Genomic DNA, 27,131 nt, shown 5'->3' with positions numbered 1-27,131 from the left:
CGGTTGGAGGTTGGGCACTTGTAGGGGGTTGGGCACTAGTAGGAGGTTGGGGCCGGTTGGAGGTTGGGCGCTCGTAGGGGGTTGGGCACTAGTAGGAGGTTGGGGCCGGTTGGAGGTTGGGCACTAGTAGGAGGTTGGGGCCGGTTGGAGGTTGGGCACTTGTAGGGGGTTGGGCACTAGTAGGAGGTTGGGGCCGGTTGGAGGTTGGGCACTTGTAGGGGGTTGGGCACTAGTAGGAGGTTGGGGCCGGTTGGAGGTTGGGCAATAGTAGGAGGTTGGGGCCGGTGGGGCACTCGTAGGGGGTTGGGCACCAGTAGGAGTTTGGGTTCAGGAATTGTCTGGTATTTGGCCTCATTCCTTTTGCTGAGTGAAGCTGAGCGGTTTCTGTCATTCTGTCACTTTGTTTGTTTGGATGAGAACACAGCTGTGACTAAAAATGAATAACAGAAAAATCAGCACAAGGGACAGCGGTTTGTCTTCCAGTCAGTATGTGTCCCTTGTGCTGATTCTTCTTGTTTCTGTAGAAATGTTCCTCTGTCCTACCCCACCCCCTCCATGCAATCTTCTGGTGTGTCAGGAGTTGTTATCAAGGGAACCCAACTATGCCCGCCCCTTCCTGGCAGATCCACCATTCATGATGGCCGTACTATGCCTTCTATGAATGACACACAGTGGGGGGATGGGCGGGTGATAGCTCCACCCATGCATTCAGGGATCCTGTGTCATTCAAGCTGTACAATGGCCTCTGTGAATGGTGGATCTGCCAGGAAGGGGCGGGCTCTCCGGTCAGGGGGTAAGGTCTTCCAAGTCCCCAGACAGTCTTTCAGTCTCTGTATAAGAGGAAAAACTTTATTGGCAATTGAAGTGTGCAAAGGGAGCGGAATTTGGGAACCGCCTGCAGAGAAACTGCCGAGGGGAAGCACCGGATTTATTCCAACTGACTCGAAACCCGAAGAAATCTCCAAAACCAGAGAGAACCCGAACCCCAGCAATAAGGGAGTGCCTGAGTCTAAGTACTGAAGCCTATGGTCTGCATGCAACCTCTGACCTCGGGGTTCTGGAGGGGGAGGGAGGACATGCAACCTCTGACCTCGGGGTTCTGGACGGGGTAGGGGGGTCATACAACCTCTGACATTGGGTTCTGGAGGGGGAGGACATACAACCTCTGACATTGGGTTCTGGAGGGGGGGGACATACAACCTCTGACATCGGGTTTTGGAGTGGGAGGACATACAACCTCTGACCTCGGGTTCTGGAGGGTGGGGACATACAACCTCTGACATCGGGTTCTGGAGGGGGAGGACATACAACCTCTGACATCGGGTTCTGGAGGGGGAGGACATACAACCTCTGACATCGGGTTCTGGAGGGGGAAGGACATACAACCTCTGACATCTGGGTTCTGGCGGGGGAGGACATACACCCTCTGACATTGGCGTTCTGGCGGGGGAGGGCACCCCTCCTAGTACCGCCATACATGGAAAGATGCCCCCATATGGATGATGACCCAGCAGTTGGTTGAGTAAAAAGCGTTCTGAGCCGAGTTATTACCCAGGAAATAATTTGGGCCACTCAATAGAATCAAACACTGTGTGTCAGGAGACCCCACAGTTCTAATATCGGGGTCCCCAGAGGAGGTTTATAGCTGGAGAACGTCCGAAATCCCCGCACAGCCACTGCAGGGGGGTGGGGGGTGAGTGGGGGCTGTATAGGATCATGTTGCACCCCAAATCCGGGTGTAGCTGGTTACTGAAGGTGAACCGATCCAGCTGTCATTATATACAGCGCTGTGACTGGAGAAATTACTTCCAGGTGGGTTTATATCTCCTGCAGTGGCTGCAGCCTCCCCCCCAATCCATGCCCCCCCCCCATGCACGGCCCCCGGATCCATGGCCCCTCCCCTCTGATCCATGACCTCCCCCTGATCCATGGCCCCTCCCCTCTGATCCATGACCTCCCCCTGATCCATGGCCCCCCTGATCCGCAGCCTCACCCCAATCAATGGCTCCCCCTTATCCACGGCCTCATTGATCCATGGTCCCCCCTGATCCCCGGGCCTCCCTGATCCATGGCCTCCCCCGAAGCGCAGCTTCCTCCGATCCATGGTCCCCCCCCAATGTACGGCCTCCCCACTCCATGCCTCCCCACTCCATGCCCCCCAATGCGTGGCCTCCCCGATCCATGGCCCACCCAACGCGTGGCCTCCCCTATCCATGGCCTCCCCGATCCATGGCCCACCCAACGCGTGGCCTCCCCGATCCATGGCCCACCCAACGCGTGGCCTCCCCGATTCATGGGTCCCCCAACGCGTGGCCTCCCCGATCCATGGGTCCCCCAACGCGTGGCCTCCCCGATCCATGGGTCCCCCAACGCGTGGCCTCCCCGATCCATGGGTCCCCCAACGCGTGGCCTCCCCGATCCATGGGTCCCCCAACGCGTGGCCTCCCCGATCCATGGCCCACCCAACGCGTGGCCTCCCCGATCCATGGCCCACCCAACGCGTGGCCTCCCCCCGATCCATGGCCCACCCAACGCGTGGCCTCCTCCGATCCATCCCCCCCCCCCCCCCCCATGTACGGCCTCCTCGCTCCATGACCCCCCTGATCTGCGGCCTCCTCGATCCATGGCCCCCCAATGCATGGGCCCCCCGAAGCATGGCCTCCCCAATTCATGGCCCTCCCAATGCGCACCCCCCCTGTTGCGGGGCCTCACCCCGATCCATGGCCCCTCATGATCCGCAGCCTCCCCTCTGATCCGCGGCCTCCCCCCGATGCGCGACCTCTCTTGATCTGGAGTTATTTGATCTGTATGAGGAGCCGCCACGCAGAGACGTTGCGCAGGATTCTTGTAGAATGTTTATGAATTCCTGAATATTATTTTTAGTCGGATGTTTCCGGCTTCGGAGATTGTTTTGGTCGGATCTCTTCAGGAAGTCGGCTCTGTGTGGGATGACAGATGCCGGCTGTTGGCTGTGAATACACCGTGCAATGGGGGAAGGGAGGAGGTCGCATGATACATGATCGCCCCAATTTCCATCCATGTATGGGCAGGCTGGTTGTACGTTTTTCATGTTGCACCCGCCCCCACACTGATATGATCTCCCATAGAAATCCATTGATGTAGGGTGAGGGAACCCAACCAAGGTGACAGAATATGTCCCCCAACATTTCCTGAGGTGTGAGGATATGTTCCGTTCCTCGAGGGGGCGCTCACATCTCCTCTACAGAAATGTCACATTCCATGTTCCACAATAACTCGTCTTCCATTGTTTTTCAGCAAACCCAAAGATCCCGTCTTCAGTGCTGGTGAGTACGGACTTCCCTTCCTTTATGTCTCGTATATTCCCAATTCTTGGGAGTCTCCTACACTGTGTTCCCACTTCAACCCATATGACTTGTTGGCCATTCTGTTCCAAAACTATGGCTGTTATTACGGAGCTGTCTCCCCCTCCCCCCATGGCCATTATCATGGAGCTGCCCCCCCCCCCCCTCCCCCCATGGTCATCAATATGGAGTTGCCCCTCTTTATGTGGCTATATCAGTGTCCACTCTCAGGAGGACATCAGGTACTGATGTTGGATGAGAAGACCTGGCTCACACATTGGGCACGAAAAAGAGACCTGAATTGCTTTCAACGTTCCAATCCATCCCAAAGGTGTTCAATAGAGTTGAGGTCAGGACTCTGTACAGGACACTCTAGTTCCTTCATGACCTCAAACCTACTGAACACCTTTAGGTGAGAAGATCTCATTCCAAAAGTGTTCCATAGGGTTAAGGGCAGGTACTGATGTTGAATGAGAAGACATTATACCAAAGGTATTATAAAAGTAGGGATGAGGTCAGGACTCTGTACAGGACACTTGAGTTCTCCACACCAAGCTGGTCACACCATGTCTTTATGTATGGCGGTGGCTTTGTACGAGGGGGGGGGGGGGGGCGGCACAGTCCTGTTATTATGGAGTTGGCTTTGTACACAGGGGGGGAACAGTCATGTCTTAATGGAGCTGGCTTTGTACATGGGGGGGGGGGCACAGTCATGTCTTTATGGAGCTGGCTTTGTACACTGGGGGGGGGCACAGTCATGTCTTTATGGATCTGGCTTTGTACACGGGGGGGGGGGGCACAGTCATTTCTTTATGGAGCTGGCTTTGTACATGGGGGGGGGGAGGGGGGGGCACAGTCATGTCTTTATGGAGCTGGCTTTGTACACTGGGGGGGGGGGGGCACAGTCATGTCTTTATGGAGCTGGCTTTGTACACTGGGGGGGGGGGGGCACAGTCATGTTTTTATGGAGCTGGCTTTGTACTTGGGGGGGCACAGTCATGTCTTTATGGAGCTGGCTTTGTACACGGGGGGGGCACAGTCATGTCTTTATGGAGCTGGCTTTGTACACTGGGGGGGGCACAGTCATGTCTTTATGGAGCTGGCTTTGTACAAGGGGGGGGCACAGTCATGTCTTTATGGAGCTGGCTTTGTACCCGGGGGGGCACAGTCATGTCTTTATGGAGCTGGCTTTGTACACTGGGGGGGGGGGTACAGTGATGTCTTTATGGAGCTGGCTTTGTACATGGGGGGCACAGTCATGTCTTCATGGAGCTGGCTTTGTACAATGGGGGAGGGCACAGTCATTTTATTTATGGAGCTGGCTTTGTACCTGGGGGGGGGCACAGTCATGTCTTTATGGAGCTGGCTTTGTACAATGGGGGCGGGGCACAGTCATTTATTTATGGAGATGGCTTTGTACACGGGGGGTGGGGCAGCCAGTATGTGAGGTCCTTGGGGGTGGGGCAGCCAGTATGTGAGGTCCTTGGGGGTGGGGCAGCCAGTATGTGAGGTCCTTGGGGGTGGGGCAGCCAGTATGTGACCACCTTGGGGGTGGGGCAGTCAGTATGTGACCACGGTGCTGTAAACACATCTTTACCCAGAATTCTCTTTCTGTTTCTGTAATCACAAGGGAAGCGGAGAGTGACACACTGCAAAGGTATGATTGCTACGTTAGGCTTGGTGCACGCTGTAAACCACACTGTTGCCAAGGTGATCAGGAGTTTTCGCTCGGCGCCATTACTGTCACTCAGCCCCAAATCGAGGCATTGGATGGTTGATAACCATGACCCTGTCGTGGGGTTTTTGGTGACAGAATGGTGACCTTGTTTTTTGTGGAAAAGCGAGACTATGGCGAGTTTCTTCATGTACGTTGTTTCCAGTATGTGAATAAAGCCTGCCATCCAGAAATCAAATCCTGGAATATCTTGGCACTGGAGAGATGTTGCTTGTGCAGCCACGTTGTTTGTGTGACGTCTCGTGTGTAGACCCGTAGCTTAGCGCTTGTAGCCGTTAGCTAGCGTTTAGCATCTGCTGCTTTTGATTTTGCTCAGTAAATTATGTTATAATCCACACTGACCTCACAAGGCTTGATTCTCACCAATGTCTGGCCAGCATACAGCATTTCACCACTCAACCTTTTCATTGTCATCTCCCTATGAATCTCTAATATGGTGGCCTCTAGGAGACCATCGGGGAGCTGCCATTGCTAACCTCCAGAATGGGCTAATTTTCTGTCTCTCTCTCATTGAGTGTCCCTCCAGCCAATTGGTGTTTTGTATGGCGTGGGGGAAGGGGTTAGAACCCTGGTCAGTTATTACTGTTTCCCTCTTGGGTAAGATTCTGCTTTCACCACCATCAGTGGGGATGGAAATAGTAAACACCTGACAGAGGTTCTAATCCTCCTATACTAAATATTGTTTTATGTCCCAGTTGTAGGGAGCCCCCCATACTTTCTGTCACTCTGACCACCGTTGCCAAGGAAATTTAATTTATACTCCCATCCAGGGGCCCAGACAGCAATGGAAAATATGGAACGTAGAACGAAGAGCTGGATTCGGTTCAGTAGACAAATCAAATTGCACTAAGGCTGCTCCCAACAAAAGTGGGGTGTTCCTTAAAACAGGGGGGCCCAGATTGAAGATTATATGTTGTTTAGATATATTGGGGGCACATTAACTTTGAAGGGGTAAGATTCATAAAATTTGAAATGGAACGTTCAGCCGATATCAAAAATCCCATAACAAAATTAATTTCACGACCAAGTGTTCGGCATTCCGGTGTTGGGACATAGCCATGATGTTCCTTCAAAGAAAGCGTCAGAATTTTCAGTACATTTTCTTATGGTGGAAAATTTTCTGTACAATACAATAGATCTTATTGGCTCCTTGTGAGAACACAGTTGGTTCCGTGTTGGACTAGATTGGACCTCTCGTAGTGGTGAGGAAGCTTTCCAGGAAAGGGACTTGTTGGAATGGATTGGACCTCTCGTACTGGTGAGGAAGCTTTCCAGGAAAGGGACTTTTTGGAATGGATTGGACCTCCTCATAGTGGTGAGGAAGCTTTCTGGGGAAAGGGACTTGAAGTAAATGGATTTGACCTCTCGTAGTGGGGAGGAAGCTTTCCAGGAAAGGGATGTGTTGGAATAGATTGGACCTCTCGTAGTGGTGAGGAAGCTTTCCAGGGAAAGGGACTTGGAATGGATTGGACCTCTCATAGCGGTGAGGAAGCTTTCCAGGAAAGGGACTTGTTGGACTAGATTGGACCTGTCGTAGTGGTGAGGAAGCTTTCTAGGGAAAGGGACTTGTTGGAATGGATTGGACCTCTCGTAGTGGTGGGGAAGCTTTCCAGGGAAAGGGAATTGTTGGAATGGATTGGACCTCTCGTGGTGGGGAAGCTTTCCAGGGAAAGGGAATTGTTGGAATGGATTGGACCTCTCGTAGTGTGGGGAAGCTTTCCAGGAAAAGGGAATTGTTGGAATGGATTGGACCTCTCGTAGTGGCGAGGAAGCTTTCTAGGAAAAGGGACTTGTTGGAGTGGATTGGACCTCTCGTAGTGGCGAGGAAGCTTTCTAGGAAAAGGGACTTGTTGGAATGGATTGGACCTCTCGTAGTGGTGGGGAAGCTTTCTAGGGAAAGGGAATTGTTGGAATGGATTGGACCTCTCGTAGTGGTGGGGAAGCTTTCTAGGGAAAGGGAATTGTTGGAATGGATTGGACCTCTCGTAGTGGTGAAGAAGCTTTCCAGCTCCAGGAAAAGGAATGGCCTGGATGTCTCTGAATAGTTACAGGGTTAGCGGAGGAACAAACCAGGACTGAGATGTCCGAATTGGAGAACTCAGAGGTTCTCTTATATACAAAAAGTTAACTAGGAAAAAAAAGAGAAACCTAGAAAAATGTTTTATCCAAATGTATCGCAGAATTCCGCTATGAGTCGCCCACCCATCCCCCTCACTGTCACTAGGTGCACATCCAACTCATTGCTGAAAATCTATTGGCCGCTCTGTAGTTCCAGACTTTAGAATTCCTTTCTTAGTACATTCATGACATTTCCCTCCCTAGGAGGGGTCAGTTCTGTGTTCCTGATTGGCCGGCTCTTGGAGCTCCAACCCCCACAAAGTTGAAATGCTGTATGTCGGCTTGTTGCATTATTATAGTTCTAATTGTAGGATTTTATACACCAACCGGTCATCTTGGTTAGATTTGTAATAAAGATTTTATGTTGTAAATAATTATTTTAATGGTGACACCTGAAGGCGCTGCTAAAACCTCAATTATTTTAAAACTCCTCTCTGTATGAAGAAAGAAGTTTCCATCTGCGACACCCATTCATTTCTATGGTGCTGACACTTCACAGCAGAGACTGAACCATTCACAGCAGTCCTTGTGGCCACAGGAGCTTACGTTCTAATGTTTCTACCAGTCACACTCAGTAAAGGCCTTTGGCCCACTGGTATCTGGGTGGATGGAGGGAGGAAGCCATCGTAAAGGAGAATCTACAAACCATGTGATGTCTCTGGTGGTGACCTCCACCTCCTCCTCCTCCCCCGGAAGATGAGACTCCGTACTACTTCAACCAATCACTGACTGGTAAAGATAAACCGGCTTCATATTAAATAGAAGGCCCTCTGTTAGTAAAAATGGAGTCTGGGCATCTTATAGAAGACTTGGATGGAAACGGGTGAACGTTCCTTTTCTACTAGCACACGGTCCAATATGATGCTTTTTACTTGCTCTAACAATCAGAACCAATCGGAGAGGTTCCTGATCATGTGATCACTGTCAACTGTGGCATAGTGGCCATATGCAGGCTTTATTCAGCCTGAAGTTGGCAGTTTATCTCTTTAATACTGTAATGTCTGATACAGTTACAGTATTAAACTTTTTTTGTCATGTTTTTACATAAGCTTTGGTGTGTGTGTGTGTGTGTGTGTGTGTGTGTGTGGCCATGATTGTGACTTTGAAGTCCAGATCCTTCTACTGATGGGAATGGTTCAGTCTTCTCTGCATTGTATTGGTGAAATATCAGCCCAGAATGGGCTAATGCTACATATTGCCATAGTCTCAAACATCCAATTACCGATGAAGCCGTGGCGGGATGTCCGCGGTGTACGCCCACATTTGGTTACTTCTCTTTGCATGTCTCTTCAGGGGAGTTTTAGGATAAAAGTTTTTTTGGCAGCTTTGTAGCATTTTAAAGGACAACTCCCCATAGAATGTGTTGGTGATGAGGATAAACGTTGCATTAGACTCGTCGCTGTTCTACCCGTCAGTGGTCCAATGGCACAGCTTGTCTGCTTTCCCTACACATTCTGTATGAGATCCCGCCTGATGAGTCCCCAAACTTGTTGGATTTTAATGTCAGAAAGCAACTGCTGACTGAACTCATCACAACTTTCCACTGGTGTAGCCTCTGAGGAGTTGTCCTTGAAGGGGTCAATCCATCCAAAAGTGGTATTATCGTTTTTAGGCAGAGCCTGGTGGGTGGCCTCATCAGCAAAGACAGGACCCCTAATCATCCCAGCAGGTCTACAGACCTGGGAACTCAGCACAGGGATGAGGGAAACCCTCATAGTGGGCACAGCGGGTGTAAAGACCTGGGAACTCAGCACAGGGATGGTGGGAACCCCTCATAATGGGCACAGCAGGTTTACAGACCCGGGAACTCAGCACAGGGATGGTGGGAACCCCTCATAATGGGCACAGCGGGTGTACAGACCCGCGAACTCGGCACAGGGATGGTGGGAACCCCTCATAATGAGCACAGCGGGTATACAGACCCGGGAACTTGGCACAGGGATGGTGGGAACCCCTCATGATGGGCACAGTGGGTGTACAGACCCGGGAACTCAGCACAGGGATGGTGAGAACCCCTCATAATGGGCACAGTGGCTGCGCACAGACCCGGAAACTTGGGAGTCCCCAAAAAACAGAAGAAACTATTGATTGGTTTGCTTCCTTAACAGGAATGGAAAATTGAATATCAGTTTTGGGTGGACTGACCCATTAGACATTCAGGTTTATTTAGAGAAATATTGGTGCAGCACATAATATCTCCCCCACACAATAAAGAGAAAACCCTTTTATTTCTTTTTGTTTATTCTATTACCATGGACCTCACGCCTCCCCCTCCTTTTTTTGTGTTTTCTTTGGTATGTGCCGTGTTCTGTAGTAACCGTTCAGGTGTTGATGGCTTCGCAACTGCTTGACGCCTATAAGAGCCAGGCTGAATCCATTGACCAGCTGACACAGGAACTGCCCAGTCCCGAGAGCGGGCAGTTCTCATTGGACAAGAACATGTCACTGCCGCTGACTAACAGTCCAAGCGTGCCCTTCCCCCGATCGCCCAGCTTCAGAAACCCCAAGTCCCCCAGCAGCTACTTCCAGCTTTGCTATTAACTGTTTTCTTTTTCTGCATGGTAACCTCTCCTGATTTCTCATGTATTGTGTATGGCTTCTTTTAGCGGGTTTGTACAATCTCTGTCATGCCACCTATATGCTCCACACAGACAGGTCACCTTATCGATGAACACGTCCACCAGAATCCTCCCATACTTCACATTAGATCGCCCTCTAAACCAATCCCGTCACTTATATACGCCCCCCCTCCCCCCATGGGTCTCACACACTCCCCCACCCAGACACTGCAGCTCAAAGTGGGAGGGGTTCAATAAAAGAGGTGGTGCTGGGTGTGACCAGATGCAGCCACGCCCCCTCCCATTGTAGCTGAAGAACTCAGACTACATGTGGGTGAAAATTGTGTTGGAGGAACAGAGTTGTCACCCCCACCCCAGGAATCTGCATTAGGAGGACTTCACTGGCAGGATCTTCACGGGGAGAGAACTGTGGGTGTAGATGGACTTCTGATTAAAGAACTACCCTTCTAATGATTCTCCAGCTCTGCTTCATTGGTACAGAATAGATGTAGTATTGTGTCCCGTATTTCCCAAGTGCTAACCCGACCCGAATACAGATAGCAGCAGGTCCTATGAGCATGCATGGTGAACAGCTGGGACACTTGACACCACTCTTATCCAAGTGAACAGGGATTGCATATCATGAAATCACTAATTGCCTGCAATCCTATGGAGGGCTAAGGCTCCTGGAATGAGGCATCCAGCTTGTATTGCCAGGGGGGCACCTTCTTACTGGGGGGCCATTGAGAGCTTGTATGGAGACACGTAGAGGGATGAGAGTCCAGTGAGGTCCTCAGCTCATTCATTTATAGTATCTTGTTACTTGGCCCTCATGAAGAGGGACTTCTGAGCCCTGAAATGTGTTGGATTTTTTGGACTTTTTCTAGCTTTGTGCCGGCTCTCACCCTAATACTTCAGGGACCCCATGGGACACCCCAGGGACAGAGAGATCCCTCTAGACGTTGAAGCCTAACTACAGATCTGGTCTTCTCCATGGTCCAGTGCTCCACCCACACACCTCCATGGAGCGATCGTATGACAGAGATTGTATGCTTCCCATTTCTTCATCTTTTTCTTTGTATCTTTCTTCATCTGTAGGAGAACGTTGTGATCTCTGCATGTTGTCACTCATTTTATTAAAGAATTACTAAACTTGCTGACCTGGTCTCGTGTTTTCTTTCTTTTTTCCTTTTTCACGCTTATTCCTCTAACACTTCATCTCACAAGTTGGCGCGTTTCACCTTTGTTCTTGATTCTGGAAGAAAATTTTTCTCTTTCCTTTTTTCTAGAGGAAGGATATGTGAAGATGTTCCTGAGGGGGCGGCCGGTCACCATGTACATGCCCAAAGACCAAGTGGAATCCTATAACCTGGAGGCCAAGGTGGAGCTCCCGACCAAGCGGCTCAAACTGGAATGGGTGTATCCTTTACTGATGGCGTCCACCATGAACTTCAAGTCTGGCCCCCAGGCCACAATATTCTTACTTTGGTTAAATCAGGTCAACAATCCAGCATCTTCCCGAGAGGAGTCTTACCTTCTACAAATCCTCTTCACCCGCGGGGTTTAGCATAGCTCTCTCCATACTTGGATGTAAGCTCTGCAGGTCTCATAAACCCTAGCGCTATGATCATGCCTGTCTCTCCATTCACAAAACACACCGCCCCATGCCAACACCCCGCCTTTGATAGCCCCTCCCCCAAGACATCAAGGTGTCACCACCCTCTCCTTCCTGGGTGGTGGTGTGGTGGGCTTTCCGTCTGGACTGAGCGATGCTCATGGAATGACACGGAAGTGCCACTCGGTCCTGAAGTACTGTGAGCCCGCGTGATGATGTACCCTCATAGCATGTGTGAACAACAAGCTCCGCCCATCGGAAATGGATAGAATAACATGATTGGCGTTCTGTCCAAAGAGGGCCGACTGAGCTGAGGACTTCGCTAGAGCCTGGAAAGGGTGAGTACAGCTTGGACTCCTTATTTTCTATAATACAAGGATGCAGGGAATTTATAAAATGTATAAATCAATAGTATATATACATACACTATATTGCCACAAGTATTGGGACACCTGCCATTACTCCACATGAACTTTTTAATGGCATCCCGGTCTAATGCCACAACACAATAGGATTTTCAGACGGAAAATGATAGGAGCTTGTTGTCGGAAATTCCGACCATGTGTAGGCTCCATCGGACATTTTCAATCGGAATTTCCGTCACACAAAATTTGAGAGCTGGTTCTCAAATTTTCCGACACCAAAATCCGTTGTCGGAAATTCCGATCGTGTGTGCACAATTTCGATGCACAGAGTGCCACGCATGCTCAGAATCAAGCAGAAGAGCTGCACTGGCTATTGAACTTAATTTTTCTCGGCTCCTCGTACGTGTTGTACATCACCACGTTCTTGACATTCGGCATTTCCGACCAACTTTGTGTGACCGTGTGTATGCAAGACAAGTTTGAGCCGACATCCGTCAGGAAAAAAAACATGGATTTTGTTGTCGGAAAATCCTATCGTTTGTACAAGGCTTTAGTCCGGAGGGTTCAATATTGAGTTGGCCCTTTGCAGCTATAACAGCTTCACCTCCTCTGGGAAGGCCATCCACAAGGTTTAGGAGGGTGTCTATGGGGAGTGTTTGACCATTCTTCCAGAAGAGCATTTGTGAGATCAGGCACTGATGTTGGACGAGAATGCCTGGCTCGCAGTCTGCTCTATTCAACCCAAAAGTGTTCTATCAGGTTGCGGTCAGGACTCCATTCAGGCCAGTCAAGTTCTTCCACCCCAAACTCACTCATCCATGTTTTTATGGACCTTGCTTTGGGCACTAGTCCAAATAATTTGGTGGAGGGGGGATTATGGTGTGGGGGGAGGGGGGATTATGGTGTGGGGGTTGTTATTCAGAGGTTGGGCTTGGCCCCTTGGTTCCAGTGAAGGGAACTCTTAAGGCGTGGGCATACCAAGACATTTCGGACAATTTCATGCTCCCAACTTTGTGGGAACAGTTTGGGGACGGCCCCTTCCTGTTCCAACATGACTGCTCACCAGCGCACAAAGCAAGGTCCATAAAGACATGGATGAGCGAGTTTGGGGTGGACGAGGTAGCTGTGCTGATGAGCGACTGTGACATAAAACCAAATTCCTGCAAGACTTCACCCTACACAGATCTGCCCCCACCTCTTTTTCACATCTTCCACCGTGTGCCCACCACCTCCACCTACTAACTCCCCCAATGCCCAGGAGATTGATGCAGTCTATGGGGACAGATACCTTCCCCACCTAACATACCCGGCCTATCGCCGCATTTCATACAGAGGAGGTTGCCACCCTCTTCTCAGATCCCACCCACCACCACCACCACCCTAGCTCTGCCCTATTATTTATGTAGCACAGACTGTATACACAGCGCTTTACATACATTACTTGCTACCTTCCTGGAATGTCATGGAAGGGTGTTTTGGTCCTTCATCAGTTTCCCAGTTTGTTATTCACACTCGGAATTGGGCAGATGATTTCATTGTAGTGGAAAACAAGCTATTTTATTTTGCTCCCCCTGAAGGACTTTGTAGCTCTTCAGGGTCTCCTGTCCTGTGACACACGTGAGCTTCTGGTGTCACTGCATGAAGTTCTCAATATATTCCACAAGAAGGCCACACATGTTTCCACTGGCAGTGCGTTCTAGTTCTTTCCTAGGAATGTTACAAGCTGGTCAGCCGCTGTCTGGGGCAGAAATGAGAGGTACGTTTCTAAGCTGTTCTTCCTGTAGGGTAAGTAGTCTTGGCAGTGCCCGCCATGCTGCTCATCTCCTCTTCTCCATTAGCATGAATGGGCACATTCGGCCCAGTCAGGTGTTCTGTGCATGGCGAGCTTGGCCCTGCAGGTGCCACCTCCCCAACCTCCGATATTCTTTAGAAAATGTTCTGTGAGACTTGGAGCTTCCTTAACCAATATTCCAGCTACGGCTATCGCGGGCGAGACTGCCGCACCAATCTGTACCTTTTACCCACCGGAGAAACGGTTTACTTTATAGCTTCTGTTGTTGTGTTGTATAATGTAGAAGAACAGCTGCAACGCCATTACACGGGTCACAACGATGACGTCAAGTGGTGAGTCCGCCATTACTCCCCTCCGAGCTTGGTATCACCGGGGATTGATCTCAAGAAAATGTAGATCAAGTGCAGGAAAGATTTATATATAGTAAAATAAATCTTTGCCGTCAGTTTAAAGCCCCATTCTAGTTTGTTTTTATAATTAGTTGCTCAGCAAATATAAAAACTGGTAAAGCCGCTCTCGCTGCGATACTCCTCTCTTCTCCGGTGCCGACCTTTGTGGGCTGGCTGCTCTGCGATCCAGACTAACTCCTCTGTATGGTTGAATGACACCCAGAGTCATTCAGAACACTTCCTGTGAATGCAGGGTGTCATGGCCCCTCCCCTGGAAGTGTGTTTCCATGGCGATGTGCACTCATAGTACAGTGATTCAGTGAGAGTGGCGCTGACATCATTATATCAACACTTTATCAAGGAGCGTCCAGACCGGAGAAGAGAGCGTAGCCAGAAGACTGGCAAGTATAAAAAAAGATGGTCAGAGAGGTCTTAAAAATGTATAAACCCCTAAAGCCCACCACTGTCAAAGATCCACTCCCCATAGACACCCATACTGCCCATAGCCTGCCCATAGACACCTATAGCTGGCTATACTGCCCATAGCCGCCCATACTACCCATAGCCGCCCATACTACCCATAGCCACCTATAGCCGCCCATACTGCTCATAGAAGGCCCATAGCCGCCTAAAGCCACCCATACTGCCTATAGTCTCCCATACTGCTCATAGCAGGCCCATAGTCACCTATAGCTGCCCGTACTGGCCATAGTCACATATAGCTGCCTGTACTGCCCATAGCCACCCATACTGCCCATAGCTGGCCTATAGCCAGCTATGTTGCTCGTACTGCCCATAGCCACCCATAGCCACACATACTACCCATAGCCGCCTATACTGCCCATAGCCACCTATAGCTGCCCATAGTGACCATAGCCACCTATAGCCACCCGTCCTGCCCATAGCCACCTATAGCTGCCTATACTGCCTATAGCTGCCCATACTGCCCATAGCTGCCTGTACTGCCCATAGCCACCTATAGCCATCCATACTGCCTATAGCTGCCCATTCTGCTCATAGCCGTCCATAGCTGGCCCATACTGCCAATAGCCGCTCATACTACCCTTAGCTTCCCATAGCCACATATTGCATTTTAATAGTAAATGAGCAGAACCTTCTTGTTCCAATAGATGGTAAAGCAGCTCAAAGTCACAGCAGAGCCAGGCCACTGTGCTCTCTGAGTAAGCAGTGTCCTCTCTGCTGTGGTCCTGGATGTCAGCTGTGAGTCACAACCCTCCATTGTGCAAAGCTCCTGCTCCCTGCTGAGTCACGAGGGTGTCAGACCTTAGGTGTCATACATTATACAATTTTCTTCAGATTTACCTCTTTGACTATGTAGTGTAAGAGCCAGCCTGATTGTATATATATTAAGTGATTGGGTGTGACCTCATATGATATGATATGATTTTGGTAAATCTAAAGGAAAATTGTATAATTTAAGGCAATATTTGATAGCCTCTGGTTGTCATAGATGAGAAGCACATATCGTATGTATAGATGGGGGAGCTTTTTCATTTTTTTTTGACTTTCTTGTTAATATTTTATAATTGTCTAAAAGTAAAATGATAATCTTTAGCTCGGCACGTAATAAAGATTTACCAAAAACAATGGCAACTTCCAGCTGGTAGATCATGCTGGGGGTAGTAGTTCTCTGCAAACATTGGTCACTGTTCACATGGTGGGAAAGGGTTAATATTCCTCTATGGAGCGGAGAAGAAAGGGCTCCGCGCCAGGCAGACAGTGACTCGCCCGCCCGCCTGCCATCTTCTCTACATTCATTATTAATAACCTCGCTGAAGTCTGCAGAAGTTTTTTTTTTTTTTTTTTTCTTTTCTCTTTTAGCCTTGCGGTCCATCCTGATAAAATTACCATAGCAACAGGCCAGGTTGCCGGGACATCCAAGGATGGCAAAGTAAGTGATTCCAATAAAGTGAGATCAGCTCTCCCTGGCATTACCTCCTCTTCCTGCAGAGACCCGGAGGCTGACCGATTCTGGGAGGAGGGGTTACTGACCGATTCTGGGAGGAGGGGTTACTGACCGATCTGGGTGGGTGGGGTTACTGACCGATTCTGGGTGGGTGGGGTTACTGACCGGTTCTGGGTAGGAGGGGTTACTGACCGATTCTGGGTAGGAGGGGTTACTGACCGATTCTGGGTAGGAGGGGTTGCTGACCGATTCTAGGTAGGAGGGGTTGCTGACCGATTCTGGGTGGGAGGGGTTGCTGACCGATTCTGGGTGGGAGGGGTTGCTGACCGATTCTGGGTGGGAGGGGTTGCTGACCGATTCTGGGTGGGAGGGGTTGCTGACCGATTCTGGGTGGGAGGGGTTGCTGACTGATTCTGGGTGGGAAGGGCTGCTGACCCATTCTGGGTGGGAGGGGCTGCTGACCAATTCTGGGTGGGAGGGGCTGCTGACCAATTCTGGGTGGGAGGGGCTGCTGACCCATTCTGGGTGGGAGGGGCTGCTGACCCATTCTGGGTGGGAGGGGCTGCTGACCGATTCTGGGTGGGAGGGGTTGCTGACCGATTCTGGGTGGGTGGAGTTGCTGACCGATTCTGGGAGGAGGGGTTGCTGACCGATTCTGGGAGGGGGGGGGTGTTTACAGTCCGATTCTGCAGCAGCCTTGTATTCAAAGAGGACCCTTGGGGGTGAGTGCTCAAGTGTTCTGCAGAATAGTATGTCCCAGGTTCATAGGGAGCGTCTCAGGATTATAGGGAATGTCTATAGGAAGTGTCCCCAATTGATCACCCCTCATACCACACTTCATGGAGGTAGGTTGTGATCACAGGCGGTGGTGCTGTATTTGTAGGGAGCTGGGGCCCATGCGATTCTATACACATTTCTTGCCAGACAACTACTGTGCAGAGATTTACATTTCTATCTGTTCATTAAAATATTATCAACAAACATTTTAGAGTGATATTTTTTATTAGACGTTCTGTGAATGCGGCTCCTAGAGGTTCATGCGTCTGCTTTGTGCATTCTTTTCCAGACACAATCTGTTCTTGCGTGATGGGGTGGAGGGGCGGCTGAGGCGCGGGTGATGGGGTGGAGGGGCGGCTGAGGCGCGGGTGATGGGGTGGAGGGGCGGCTGAGGCGCGGGTGATGGGGTGGAGGGGCGGGTGAGGCACGGGTGATGGGGTGGAGGGGCGGGTGAGGCACGGGTGATGGGGTGGAGGGGCGGGTGAGGCGCGGGTGATGGGGTGGAGGGGCGGCTGAGGCGCAGGTGATGGGGTGGAGGGGTGGCTGAGGCGCGGGCGATGGGGCAGCTGAGGCGCGGGCGATGGGGCAGAGGGACAGCTGACAGTAGAGTACACGTGTTGATAGTGATAGAAAAATAAGAAAAGAGGGGACAGTGTGAGTTTTTAGGAGACATCGGTACATCATATGGCAGCTTCCTCCTATACAAAGAATCGTCATTCAGTACAATGCAGATCCCAGAAATGTGTCTGAAAAATTGATCTTCTTTCAGAATTTGGGGGGGGGGGGGGTAAAGGGAGCCCAGGGGGTCCATGGAATGATTAAATTAGAAGAGTACAGTGGGGTGGGGGGTCTGGAGGGAGATGAATTGGTGCCGGGATTTGAATCTGGAAAGTTTGGAAGCTTCAGGAAATGGAAGGATTCATGGCACTGGTGTGTGGAGGGAATGAAGGGATTCATGGGGCCGATATGTGGAGGGAATGGAAGGCTCCATGGTGCCGGTAGGTGGAGGGAATGCAAGGCTCCATGCTGTCGGTAGGTGGAGGGAATGGAAGGATTCATGGTGCCGGTATGTGGAGGGAATGGAAGGATTCATGGTGCCAGGCGGTGGAGGGAATGGTAGGATTCATGGTGCCAGTATGTGGTGGGAATGCAAGGATTCATGGTGCCAGGCGGTGGAGGGAATGGTAGGATTCATGGTGCCAGTATGTGGAAGGAATGGAAGAATTCATTGTGCCGGTATGTGGAGGGAATGGAAGGATTCATGGTGCCGGTATGTGGAGGGAATGGAAGGCTTCATGGTGTCGGTATGTGGAGGGAATGGAAGGCTTCATGGTGGCGGTAGGTGGAGGGAATGGAAGGCTTCATGGTGTCGGTATGTGGAGGGAATGGAAGGCTTCATGGTGGCGGTATGTGGAGGGAATGGAAGGATTCATGGTGCCGGTATGTGAAGGGAATGGAAGGATTCATGGTGTCGGTATGTGGAGGGAATGGAAGGCTTCATGGTGTCGGTATGTGGAGGGAATGGAAGGCTTCATGGTGTCGGTATGTGGAGGGAATGGAAGGCTTCATGGTGGCGGTATGTGGAGGGAATGGAAGGATTCATGGTGCCAGTATGTGAAGGGAATGGAAGGATTCATGGTGCCGGCATGTGGAGGGAATGGAAGGATTCCCTCCAATGGGGGGAATGGAATGGAAGGATACCCTCCATTCCCTCCGGTATGTGGAGGAAATGGAAGGATTCATGGTGCCGGTATGTGGAGGGATTGGAAGGCTTCCTGGTGGCGGTATGTGGAGGGAATGGAAGGCTTCATGGTGCTGGTACATGGAGGGAATGGAAGGCTTCATGGTGGCGGTATTTGGAGGGAATGGAAGGATTCATGGTGGTGGTATTTGGAGGGAATGGTCGGGTTTCTTCTGGGATGGGATTGATGAGTTCTTCAGCCGCCCATTAATAGAAGGAATTCTATTTTGCATGGCCCTTCCAGCTGGTGCCCATTCCTGCTGATAATGTAACATGGTGAAAATACTTCCTCTGTGCATAGGGAAGAATATGTATAGATTAACCATAAATGTTTCCATGATGCTCCTTTATGAATTGGTTTTGATCAGGGGAGTCATTATCATCATTTTTTTTTTCCAGCAATTGCCGCCACATGTCCGCGTTTGGGATTCTGTAACCCTCAACACGTTACACGTCATCGGCATGGGTTACTTTGATCGCGCTGTCACCTGTGTGGCGTTTTCCAAATCTGTAAGTTATGGAAGAAGCTGATGTCTTGTTGTGTTTTTTTTTTCTTGAAGGCCGCGTGTGATGACTGATCACACTAATGGTGTTTGTAATGGTTTCCTGTGGAACACCTTAAATGTCTTTACAAAAGATCTTGTATACTTTGTCTCTTCCTTTATCCCTCATCTCTTCTAATGCAGATCCATATAATAATAAAGGTCTCTTTATGCAGCATAGAGAAGTGGGCGTGGCCATGTAAATCCCCAGATAACAGGCTTGTATTTGACATGGATCTCCCAGAGAGATCGGACTCCACACTCTGAATCCATCAATTGTATCCGTAACATGAGGGGTGCAGAATAATAACCTCCCTTTATTATAGGGGCCCTCAGGGGCCGGTTCTGTCCTGACATGTTTCCTACTAGGCACAGGACTTCCTCTGAACAGAAGCGGCTCCTGCTGGAATCCAGGAAGGAGATTGTGTGCGGAGTTCCTATCGCTTTCTGTCCGTACAGAAGACCATTTGTAGATTTGTGTGACATGATGGAAAGAAAACCCCAAAAATCTGTTGATTCTGCCAGTAATTTAGTGAGCGAGTGAAGTGTTATCAGCTCTGCCCAGGTCATCCCTTAGAACTACAGAACATCCCCTTCACATTATGCAGCGAGGGAGGTGTTCCATAGTCCTACCACACTTCCTGCACTATGGTGATAATGCTGCTCCTCCATAGATACAATATGGTGAGTGTTGTCACCCTACGATTGCAAGTGTGTTACTGGCAGGATCACCAGATGATAATAGCCTAAAAAAGGGAAAACAAATACAGCCACCATATCTAAGGACAGGCAAGCTGCAATATGACACCCTCACTGATGACCTGCACCGGGTATCTAATGCTCTCCTTCTTTTGTGGCCGGGACTTCAGATAATATTCTTCTTTGTTTAGAATGGTGGAGGAAGCCTGTGTGCGGTGGATGACTCCAATGACCACGTGCTGTCCATGTGGGACTGGCAGAAGGAGGAGAAGCTAGCCGATGTGAAGGTAACAGCTTCTCTTTATCTGTGAAAGCAAACCTCAAGATGCTCCAAGTGTAGAATCTGAGGCCTGTGCACTATGACATCATAGATATATTATAATTAGCATTAAAGAAGCCTTACATTGGATGTCGGCGGGAAATCTCCCCCTTGAGTTTGCTGTCGGCGGGAAATCTCCCCCTTGAGTTTGCTGTCGGCGGGAAATCTCCCCCTTGAGTTTGCTGTCGGCGGGAAATCTCCCCCTTACGTTGGATGTCGGCGGGAAATCTCCCCCTTACGTTGGATGTCGGCGGGAAATCTCCCCCTTACGTTGGATGTCGGCGGGAAATCTCCCCCTTACGTTGGATGTCGGCGGGAAATCTCCCCCTTACGTTGGATGTCGGCGGGAAATCTCCCCCTTACGTTGGATGTCGGCGGGAAATCTCCCCCTTACGTTGGATGTCGGCGGGAAATCTCCCCCTTACGTTGGATGTCGGCGGGAAATCTGCCCCTTGCGTTGGATGTCGGCGGGAAATCTGCCCCTTGCGTTGGATGTCGGCGGGAAATCTCCCCCTTACGTTGGATGTCGGCGGGAAATCTCCCCCTTACGTTGGATGTCGGCGGGAAATCTCCCCCTTACGTTGGATGTCGGCGGGAAATCTGCCCCTTGCGTTGGATGTCGGCGGGAAATCTGCCCCTTGCGTTGGATGTCGGCGGGAAATCTCCCCCTTACGTTGGATGTCGGCGGGAAATCTCCCCCTTACGTTGGATGTCGGCGGGAAATCTGCCCCTTGCGTTGGATGTCGGCGGGAAATCTGCCCCTTGCGTTGGATGTCGGCGGGAAATCTGCCCCTTACGTTGGATGTCGGCGGGAAATCTGCCCCTTACGTTGGATGTCGGCGGGAAATCTGCCCCTTACGTTGGATGTCGGCGGGAAATCTGCCCCTTACGTTGGATGTCGGAAGGAAATCTCCCCCTTACATTGGATGTCGGCGGGAAATCTCCCCCTTACATTGGATGTCGGTGGGAAATCTCCCCCTTACATTGGATGTCGGTGGGAAATCTCCCCCTTACATGGGGTGGGAAATCTCCCCTTACATTGGATGTCGTTGGGTAACCGATGTATTCCTGTTCTTTGTGATGGTTTTATTTCTCTATAGGAGTTTATTTAGGAAAATCCAGTTTTTGGTTGCGTTTTATTTCAGCGCTTTCCTCTTGTCCTTTGCAGTGTTCCAATGAAGCGGTTTTTGTAGCAGACTTCCATCCGACTGACACAAACATTATCGTGACCTGCGGAAAATCTCACCTTTACTTCTGGACGCTGGAAGGAAACTCTCTGATTAAGAAGCAAGGATTGTTTGAAGTACGATCGCTCATCGTTTTCTGAAAAGTTACTTTTCTTTTAGGAGAAAACTTTTCTATGTAACCTGAAAAGTGTCTCATTGTGGAACAATCGAACAGCCAATCAGCAAGTGGCCACAGCTGTTCCTTAGTTGATGGAGGATTCTCTCTGAAGAGCTTTTCCCATAGCTCCTGGCCTGGTCCTTATCCCCCCTGGTGGGCAGAGGTGTTCTAGACCCGGATTGGTCATTACAGCCAGGAGGTCCTGTACCCGGACCCTGCATGCAAGAGCAGGGAAAGCCTGTAATGACCGGCACTTGGTGCTGGAATCTCTGGGGTACGGTGTATCCAGTGACCTCACTAATAGAGGTCCCTACAGGTCCTGGCAGTGATCCCCCTTGGAGGGAGTTATGTCCCTGAAGGGCTTGCAGGGTGCACTCCAACCCCCCCAATTCTGGTATTGTAGCTGTGGATAGTGAGTGCCTCTGAAGCATTGGAGACCGTGGCAGTATCATCCATGTGTTCAGTGTGACCCTCACTGCACACATCCGTTGTCTCCCCCCCCATGTGCTCCTTCTGCCCACTGTCCTCCCCCTTGTCCCCCGCAGCCGGGAGAGTGGAGCAAGTGGCCAAGAAATCTGATTTACCAGCACTTTCCCTTTCTGAATCGCTACCGATCACTCGTGTGTCCTGTGATAAGTGAGCAGAGGAAATGGTTTATTCTGCTTCAGTTTATGAATGGGGAGCAGCCGCTGTCTCCTGTTTATTGATCTTCAATGCTGAGGCTGCAGGTAAAAGGATTGGGGAATCTGTGTCCTCAGTCTCTTTCTCTGTCTCAAAGGAGAGATGTCAGGGGTCTGTTCAGACGCTGATATCTCACCAAAGCCCCCCAACAGGGCTGATAAAAAAAATGCAATACAATGCAACTACTGACACCACTCCCCCATGCCCTACCAACACTGCCCCAACTCCTCCCCCCAAAAAACAGTGAAAAAAAAATGTTATTGCAAAAAAATAAATACATAAAAGTAAACTACTGACACCGCCCCATACCTAACGCAAGCAGAGAGATGGGGGGAAGGGACGATGGGGTACGGAGGAGCCCCTGCAAAGTTCATTGGCTCCCAAAAGAGTCAGATTCCTTCTGAATCTCTGCTGCCAATAATCCTAAATCCTTTCCATTGGGAGAAGGGATGTATGCTAGTTGGGCTCACCCAGAAAAGGGTTTTCCCTTCCGAACCATTTTCTTCACCATGGAGGAGGAATTCAGCAAATAACGGGCTTCCTCGCATGTTGACCCGGATATTCCCTACTTGACAAATGAAGGTTAGAGGCCCTCTTTAGGGCATCTTTCTCTTTGGGAGGACTGGCTATACAGACTGTGGTAGGAGTATGTCAAGCCCTTTAACCACTTCAACACCGGAAAGTTTTACCCCCATTTTTGGCAATACGCCACTGCGTTGCTTTAACTGACAATTGCGCAGTTGTGTGACGTACGTGTAGTTTTTAATTTTTTTACGTTATAAACAAAAAAAGACCGACAATTTTGAAAAAAAAAAATATTTTTTTTATTATTTTCTGCTATAAAACATCCAATACATTTATTTCTTTTTAAAGAAAAAATTTTTCATCAATTTATCCCAATATATGCATTCTGCTACATATTTTTGGTGAACAAAATCCTAAAAAGCATGTATATTGATTGGTTTGCACAAAAGTTATCGCATCTACAAACTATGGGATATATTTATGGACTAATTATTATATATTTTTTATTGTTTTTATTAGTAATGGCGCCGATCAGCAATTTTTAGCGGGACTGCGACATTGCAGTAGACAAATCTGAGCCTAAGTGACATTTTTTTGAGGACCACTGTTACTGAGGGGTAGTTCACACTTTGCTTCAATAAGGCTTTGGACAGGCTTTGTTACAGCTCTCTGAATGCCAATCAAAGCTCCTGTCACTAAATACAATGATTGGCTTACAGTCCTGTTTACATCTTGTGTTTGCTTGGTCCTTTGGTGTGGCTTCAATGAGCCTTTGGTGTGGCTTCGATGAGCCTTTGGGGCTTCGATGAGCCTTTGGTGGGGCTTCGATGAGCCTTTGGTGGGGCTTCGATGAGCCTTTGGTGGGGCTTCGATGAGCCTTTGGTGTGGCTTCGATGAGCCTTTGGTGTGGCTTCGATGAGCCTTTGGTGTGGCTTCGATGAGCCTTTGGTGTTTTGGTGTGGCTTCAATGAGCCTCTGGTGAGGCTTCGTGGGGCTTCGCCATAGACTTCTATGGAGGCTTTGAAGGCATGTTGAAGCATCACTAAAGCAACATGGGGGATCATTTTTGAAGCAAGGTGTAAACAGGACTGTAAGCTAACCATTTTATTTAGTGACGGCATTCAGAGAGCTTTAACAAAGCATGTCCAAAGCCTTGTTTTGAAGCCAGTGTAAACTAGCCCTTAATGTGTGTTGATGCCGAAGCGAGTGTAAATGAGCCCTAATGCAGTCAGTGCTAAAAAAAAATAAAAAATAAATGCACTCTAACTGTATAAATGACACTGGTAGGGAAGGAGTTAACATCAGGGGCAATTAAAGGGTTAAGTGTGGTCTTAGGGAATGCTTTCTAACTGTGTGGGGGATGGGCTGACTAAAGGAAGAGTGACCACTGTTGCTGATTAGCAGGAACACAAGATCTATCTCTTACTCTGTGACAGAACTGCGGTCTGCCTTGTTTTCATAGGCAGACCACCGTTCTGCCTCTCTGAACAATTAGCGTGTCCGGCGGCCATTGCGGCTGCCAGATCCGCTGATTAGCTTCTGCTGTGTCCAATCGCAGAGGGAGTGCGGCTCTGTCGGCGCACGCGCATCCCAGAGCCAACAAATGGAATCACGTGCAGGCTAGTGATTTTGGGCTTAAAGTGTTACTAAACCCACAACAGTAAAATCAGTCTGTATATGCAGCACAACATGCTTGTTATACTCAATGTGGAACTTAAGGGTTAATCCTCTGCATTGTGTAAAAAGGCTGTTTGATTCTGTATGCACAGATCCTCCTCCTCCTGCACTGTCTATCTGGGGAAGGCCAGCTAACACAGGCAGGGTAGCACATGCTCAGTTGTGTCTTTTTTTTTTTTTTTTTTTTCTGGAGAGAACATTTACTTGTTCTCTGAGCTAGTCAGGTCACATGATGTTGACATCATCATACATGTGGGCGTGTATACAGGCTGAAGTGAAAATCTCCTCCCTCCTGAACTCTCAGCACTGTGACTGTGGTACACAGATCAGCCGCCAAAAAGGTATATAGTGACAGTTATCTTAATGTAAAAAGAAGATTTATAAGCTGGGGGGGGGTGAACTATTTTCATATTACTGGGTTTAGTAACACTTTAAGAGCCACCCTGCCTCAGTAAATATACGTGGAACAGTCCTTAAAAGAGAAGTATGAGTTTATTTTTTTATTCATACTTACCTATGTGGATGGAGCATCAGACTGATGCTGCAGCTGTCCCCTGCCATCTATGCACTGAGGAAAAATAGTGACAAAAAGGGATACAAACAGTTAACTTAAAAAATTAAAGAAAATGAATTATATCAGTGAGTAATATCTTTTAAACATATAAGTGACAAAAAAAATTTAATCAGTGCCCATAATATAGTTAGCATAAATTGCATACCCCTTATATATAAATCACATAAATTGTCAGTATTAAAGAAAATAAACTGACACACCCCCAAATTAGTTGTAATAAATGAACAAAAAAACCCAACAAAAAAAATTATTTTGTTAAAGAAAAAAATCAGAAAGGCACTCGCATAGCGTAAAACCTCTTATTTTAATGGAAATTAAAAAATAAACAATATTGCACTCACATGCGTTTCGTCACGAACGGACGTGTTCACGGGTCCGTTCGTCACGAAACGCGCATAGGGAGGTAGGCGTTCTGACGTCACCGCGTTCTACGCCCCAACTAGGAAGTGTGGGCGGCATACGAGACCCGGCCGGCTCGTTTTTCTGTATTATACGATCGTATTCTTCTGTGTACATGTGAGTGCAATATTGTTTATTTTTTAATTTCCATTAAAATAAGAGGTTTTACGCTATGCGAGTGCCTTTCAGATTTTTTATATGATCCACGATATCCTCGTTCCTCGTCTGGAGGCTTTGCATCAAGGATAAAGGCTGTGTGGCTCATGTGACAGTTCATCCAGAACTCCTGTGCTTTTGCCCTGTTGATCTCATTGACACTGAGATCTATAATTCTGGTAAGCGGCCCCCCTTCTCACTGGTGGAGGTGATTGCTTGGATTCTCTTTAACACAGAACATTGTGGGTGCTAATTCCATATTTTCACTTTGGAAGAATCAACACTATCCTTTGGATATTATTTCTGGGACTCTTTCTGATTTTTTTTCTTTAACAAAATAATTTTTTTTGTTGGGTTTTTTTGTTCATTTATTACAACTAATTTGGGGGGTGTGTCGGTTTATTTTCTTTAATACTGACAATTTATGTGATTTATATATAAGGGGTATGCAATTTATGCTAACTATATTATGGGCACTGATTACATTTTTTTGTCACTTATATGTTTAAAAGATATTACTCACTGATATAATTCATTTTCTTTAATTTTTTAAGTTAATTGTTTGTATCCCTTTTTGTCACTATTTTTTCCTTGTGATTACTGATGAATTTTTGTGATTAGATACATTTTGTTTGATTAGAGTTTAAGTGCAGCTCACTGTTTTCACCTATTTAGTCTAATATCGGAGTATTACGATTAGGGTTGCTGCTTGTAGGGAATCTATTTATTTATATTTTTTAATTTTTTTTGAATAGCGCGGTTTACTCTTTATATCGTATCTATGCACTGAGAACCGAGCCACTAAACATTGCCGATGGTTTGGTTCTCATAGATCACTGAGAGGAGAGCTGCAGACTGTAAGTCAGCGTCTCTCCTCTCTGCTTCTCTACTCATTGGAGCAGTGAGCTGTGGAGGGGTGGGGATCGGCATGCTGAGACTGCCATCAATCAAGGCAGCTGGTGGATCCAAACTTCGGAAGTCGGGATGATGCGATGCCTCGAATGAACTTGGCGACATCAGCGGAGAGCGGACTTAAAACTGCTCTCCGCTGAAAACGGTTCACAGGAGTACCAAACTAATTGCACTCCTGTGACCCAGAGGAGAAGCCCGGACTAAAAACGCTCAGGCTGAACTTCTCCTTCAAGTGGTTAAAGTGTAGGTAAAGTGTATGCTCTGCTCCAAAAAAACAAGCTCAGAAGATCAGAGTCCCAAGTTTGAGGGTATGCCTTGGAAGAATCCACTAAAAGGTAGTCTGTTCTGGTAGTAGACTGTTCATCTTATTGTGCCTATATAAGATGCTCCTTTGTTTAGGGATTCTGCTGCCAAAATATTAGAGGCGCTTGTAAAAGTTCTCTTTAACTTTACAGGCCCAGCTCTGCAACCAGAGATTGCTGCAATTTCTGTTTGCCAGAATGAAGCCAATTGAACTAAGGGCAACAACCAGCAGGATCCCATGTTCCAGGATTGAACCTTGCCAGAGCACTTACCAACACTGCCCTCTGCCTTACGCTTGTTGATGGCATAGATAGAACAAGTAATCCCACTTCTCCAGAAAATAGCTCTTATTTCTATCCATTTTCACAGAATGTTATGGTAAAAAGCCAAAAGGTGTTTACCAACATAGCCTCACATGCCCTTTGAAGGAGGACATCTGTTTGGTGAGGCCCACGACCAATTCATCAAAGATGTCACAGGAAGAGACATACTTCTTCCACATAGGGAAGGTTCCTAAACCCAATTTCCGAGGGCTTCTACCTCCTGAGAAAGAAGAGTGCCCATCGCTCTCCTCTGGCTTCATCTTCAAAGCCAAAACCCAGTCCATTCCTTTCTGTGCAAGACTTGGAACACAAAACCTACCAAGTCCACCCCAACAGC

At 48.7% G+C, this 27,131-nt stretch overlaps 1 protein-coding gene across 10 annotated transcripts in view; it reads left to right on the top strand.

Moving 5' to 3' along the window:
• Positions 1-27,131, top strand: part of EML1 (EMAP like 1) — a 157,118-nt gene that overhangs the window by 107,201 nt on the left and 22,786 nt on the right. For 8 of the 10 annotated variants that reach the window (XM_077474694.1, XM_077474690.1, XM_077474695.1 and 5 more), the window contains 8 exons: positions 3,277-3,305; positions 4,954-4,980; positions 11,024-11,153; positions 13,689-13,838; positions 15,738-15,807; positions 18,740-18,850; positions 19,773-19,868; positions 21,069-21,203. In XM_077474694.1, coding sequence (XP_077330820.1) covers positions 3,277-3,305; positions 4,954-4,980; positions 11,024-11,153; positions 13,689-13,838; positions 15,738-15,807; positions 18,740-18,850; positions 19,773-19,868; positions 21,069-21,203 — 748 coding nt within the window. The remainder of the gene's footprint in view (positions 1-3,276; positions 3,306-4,953; positions 4,981-11,023; positions 11,154-13,688; positions 13,839-15,737; positions 15,808-18,739; positions 18,851-19,772; positions 19,869-21,068; positions 21,204-27,131) is intronic. The other 2 variants (XM_077474696.1, XM_077474692.1) reach the window with 1 other exon arrangement.

This window comes from Lithobates pipiens, unplaced genomic scaffold (genome assembly GCF_037356315.1).
Source record: "Lithobates pipiens isolate NorthernLeopardFrog02 unplaced genomic scaffold, aLitPip1_a1.2 Scaffold_120, whole genome shotgun sequence".
In the NCBI taxonomy this organism is placed as follows: domain Eukaryota; kingdom Metazoa; phylum Chordata; class Amphibia; order Anura; family Ranidae; genus Lithobates; species Lithobates pipiens.
Note: the sequence above shows the minus strand (reverse complement) of the source record. Positions and strands in the feature narration are given on the sequence as shown.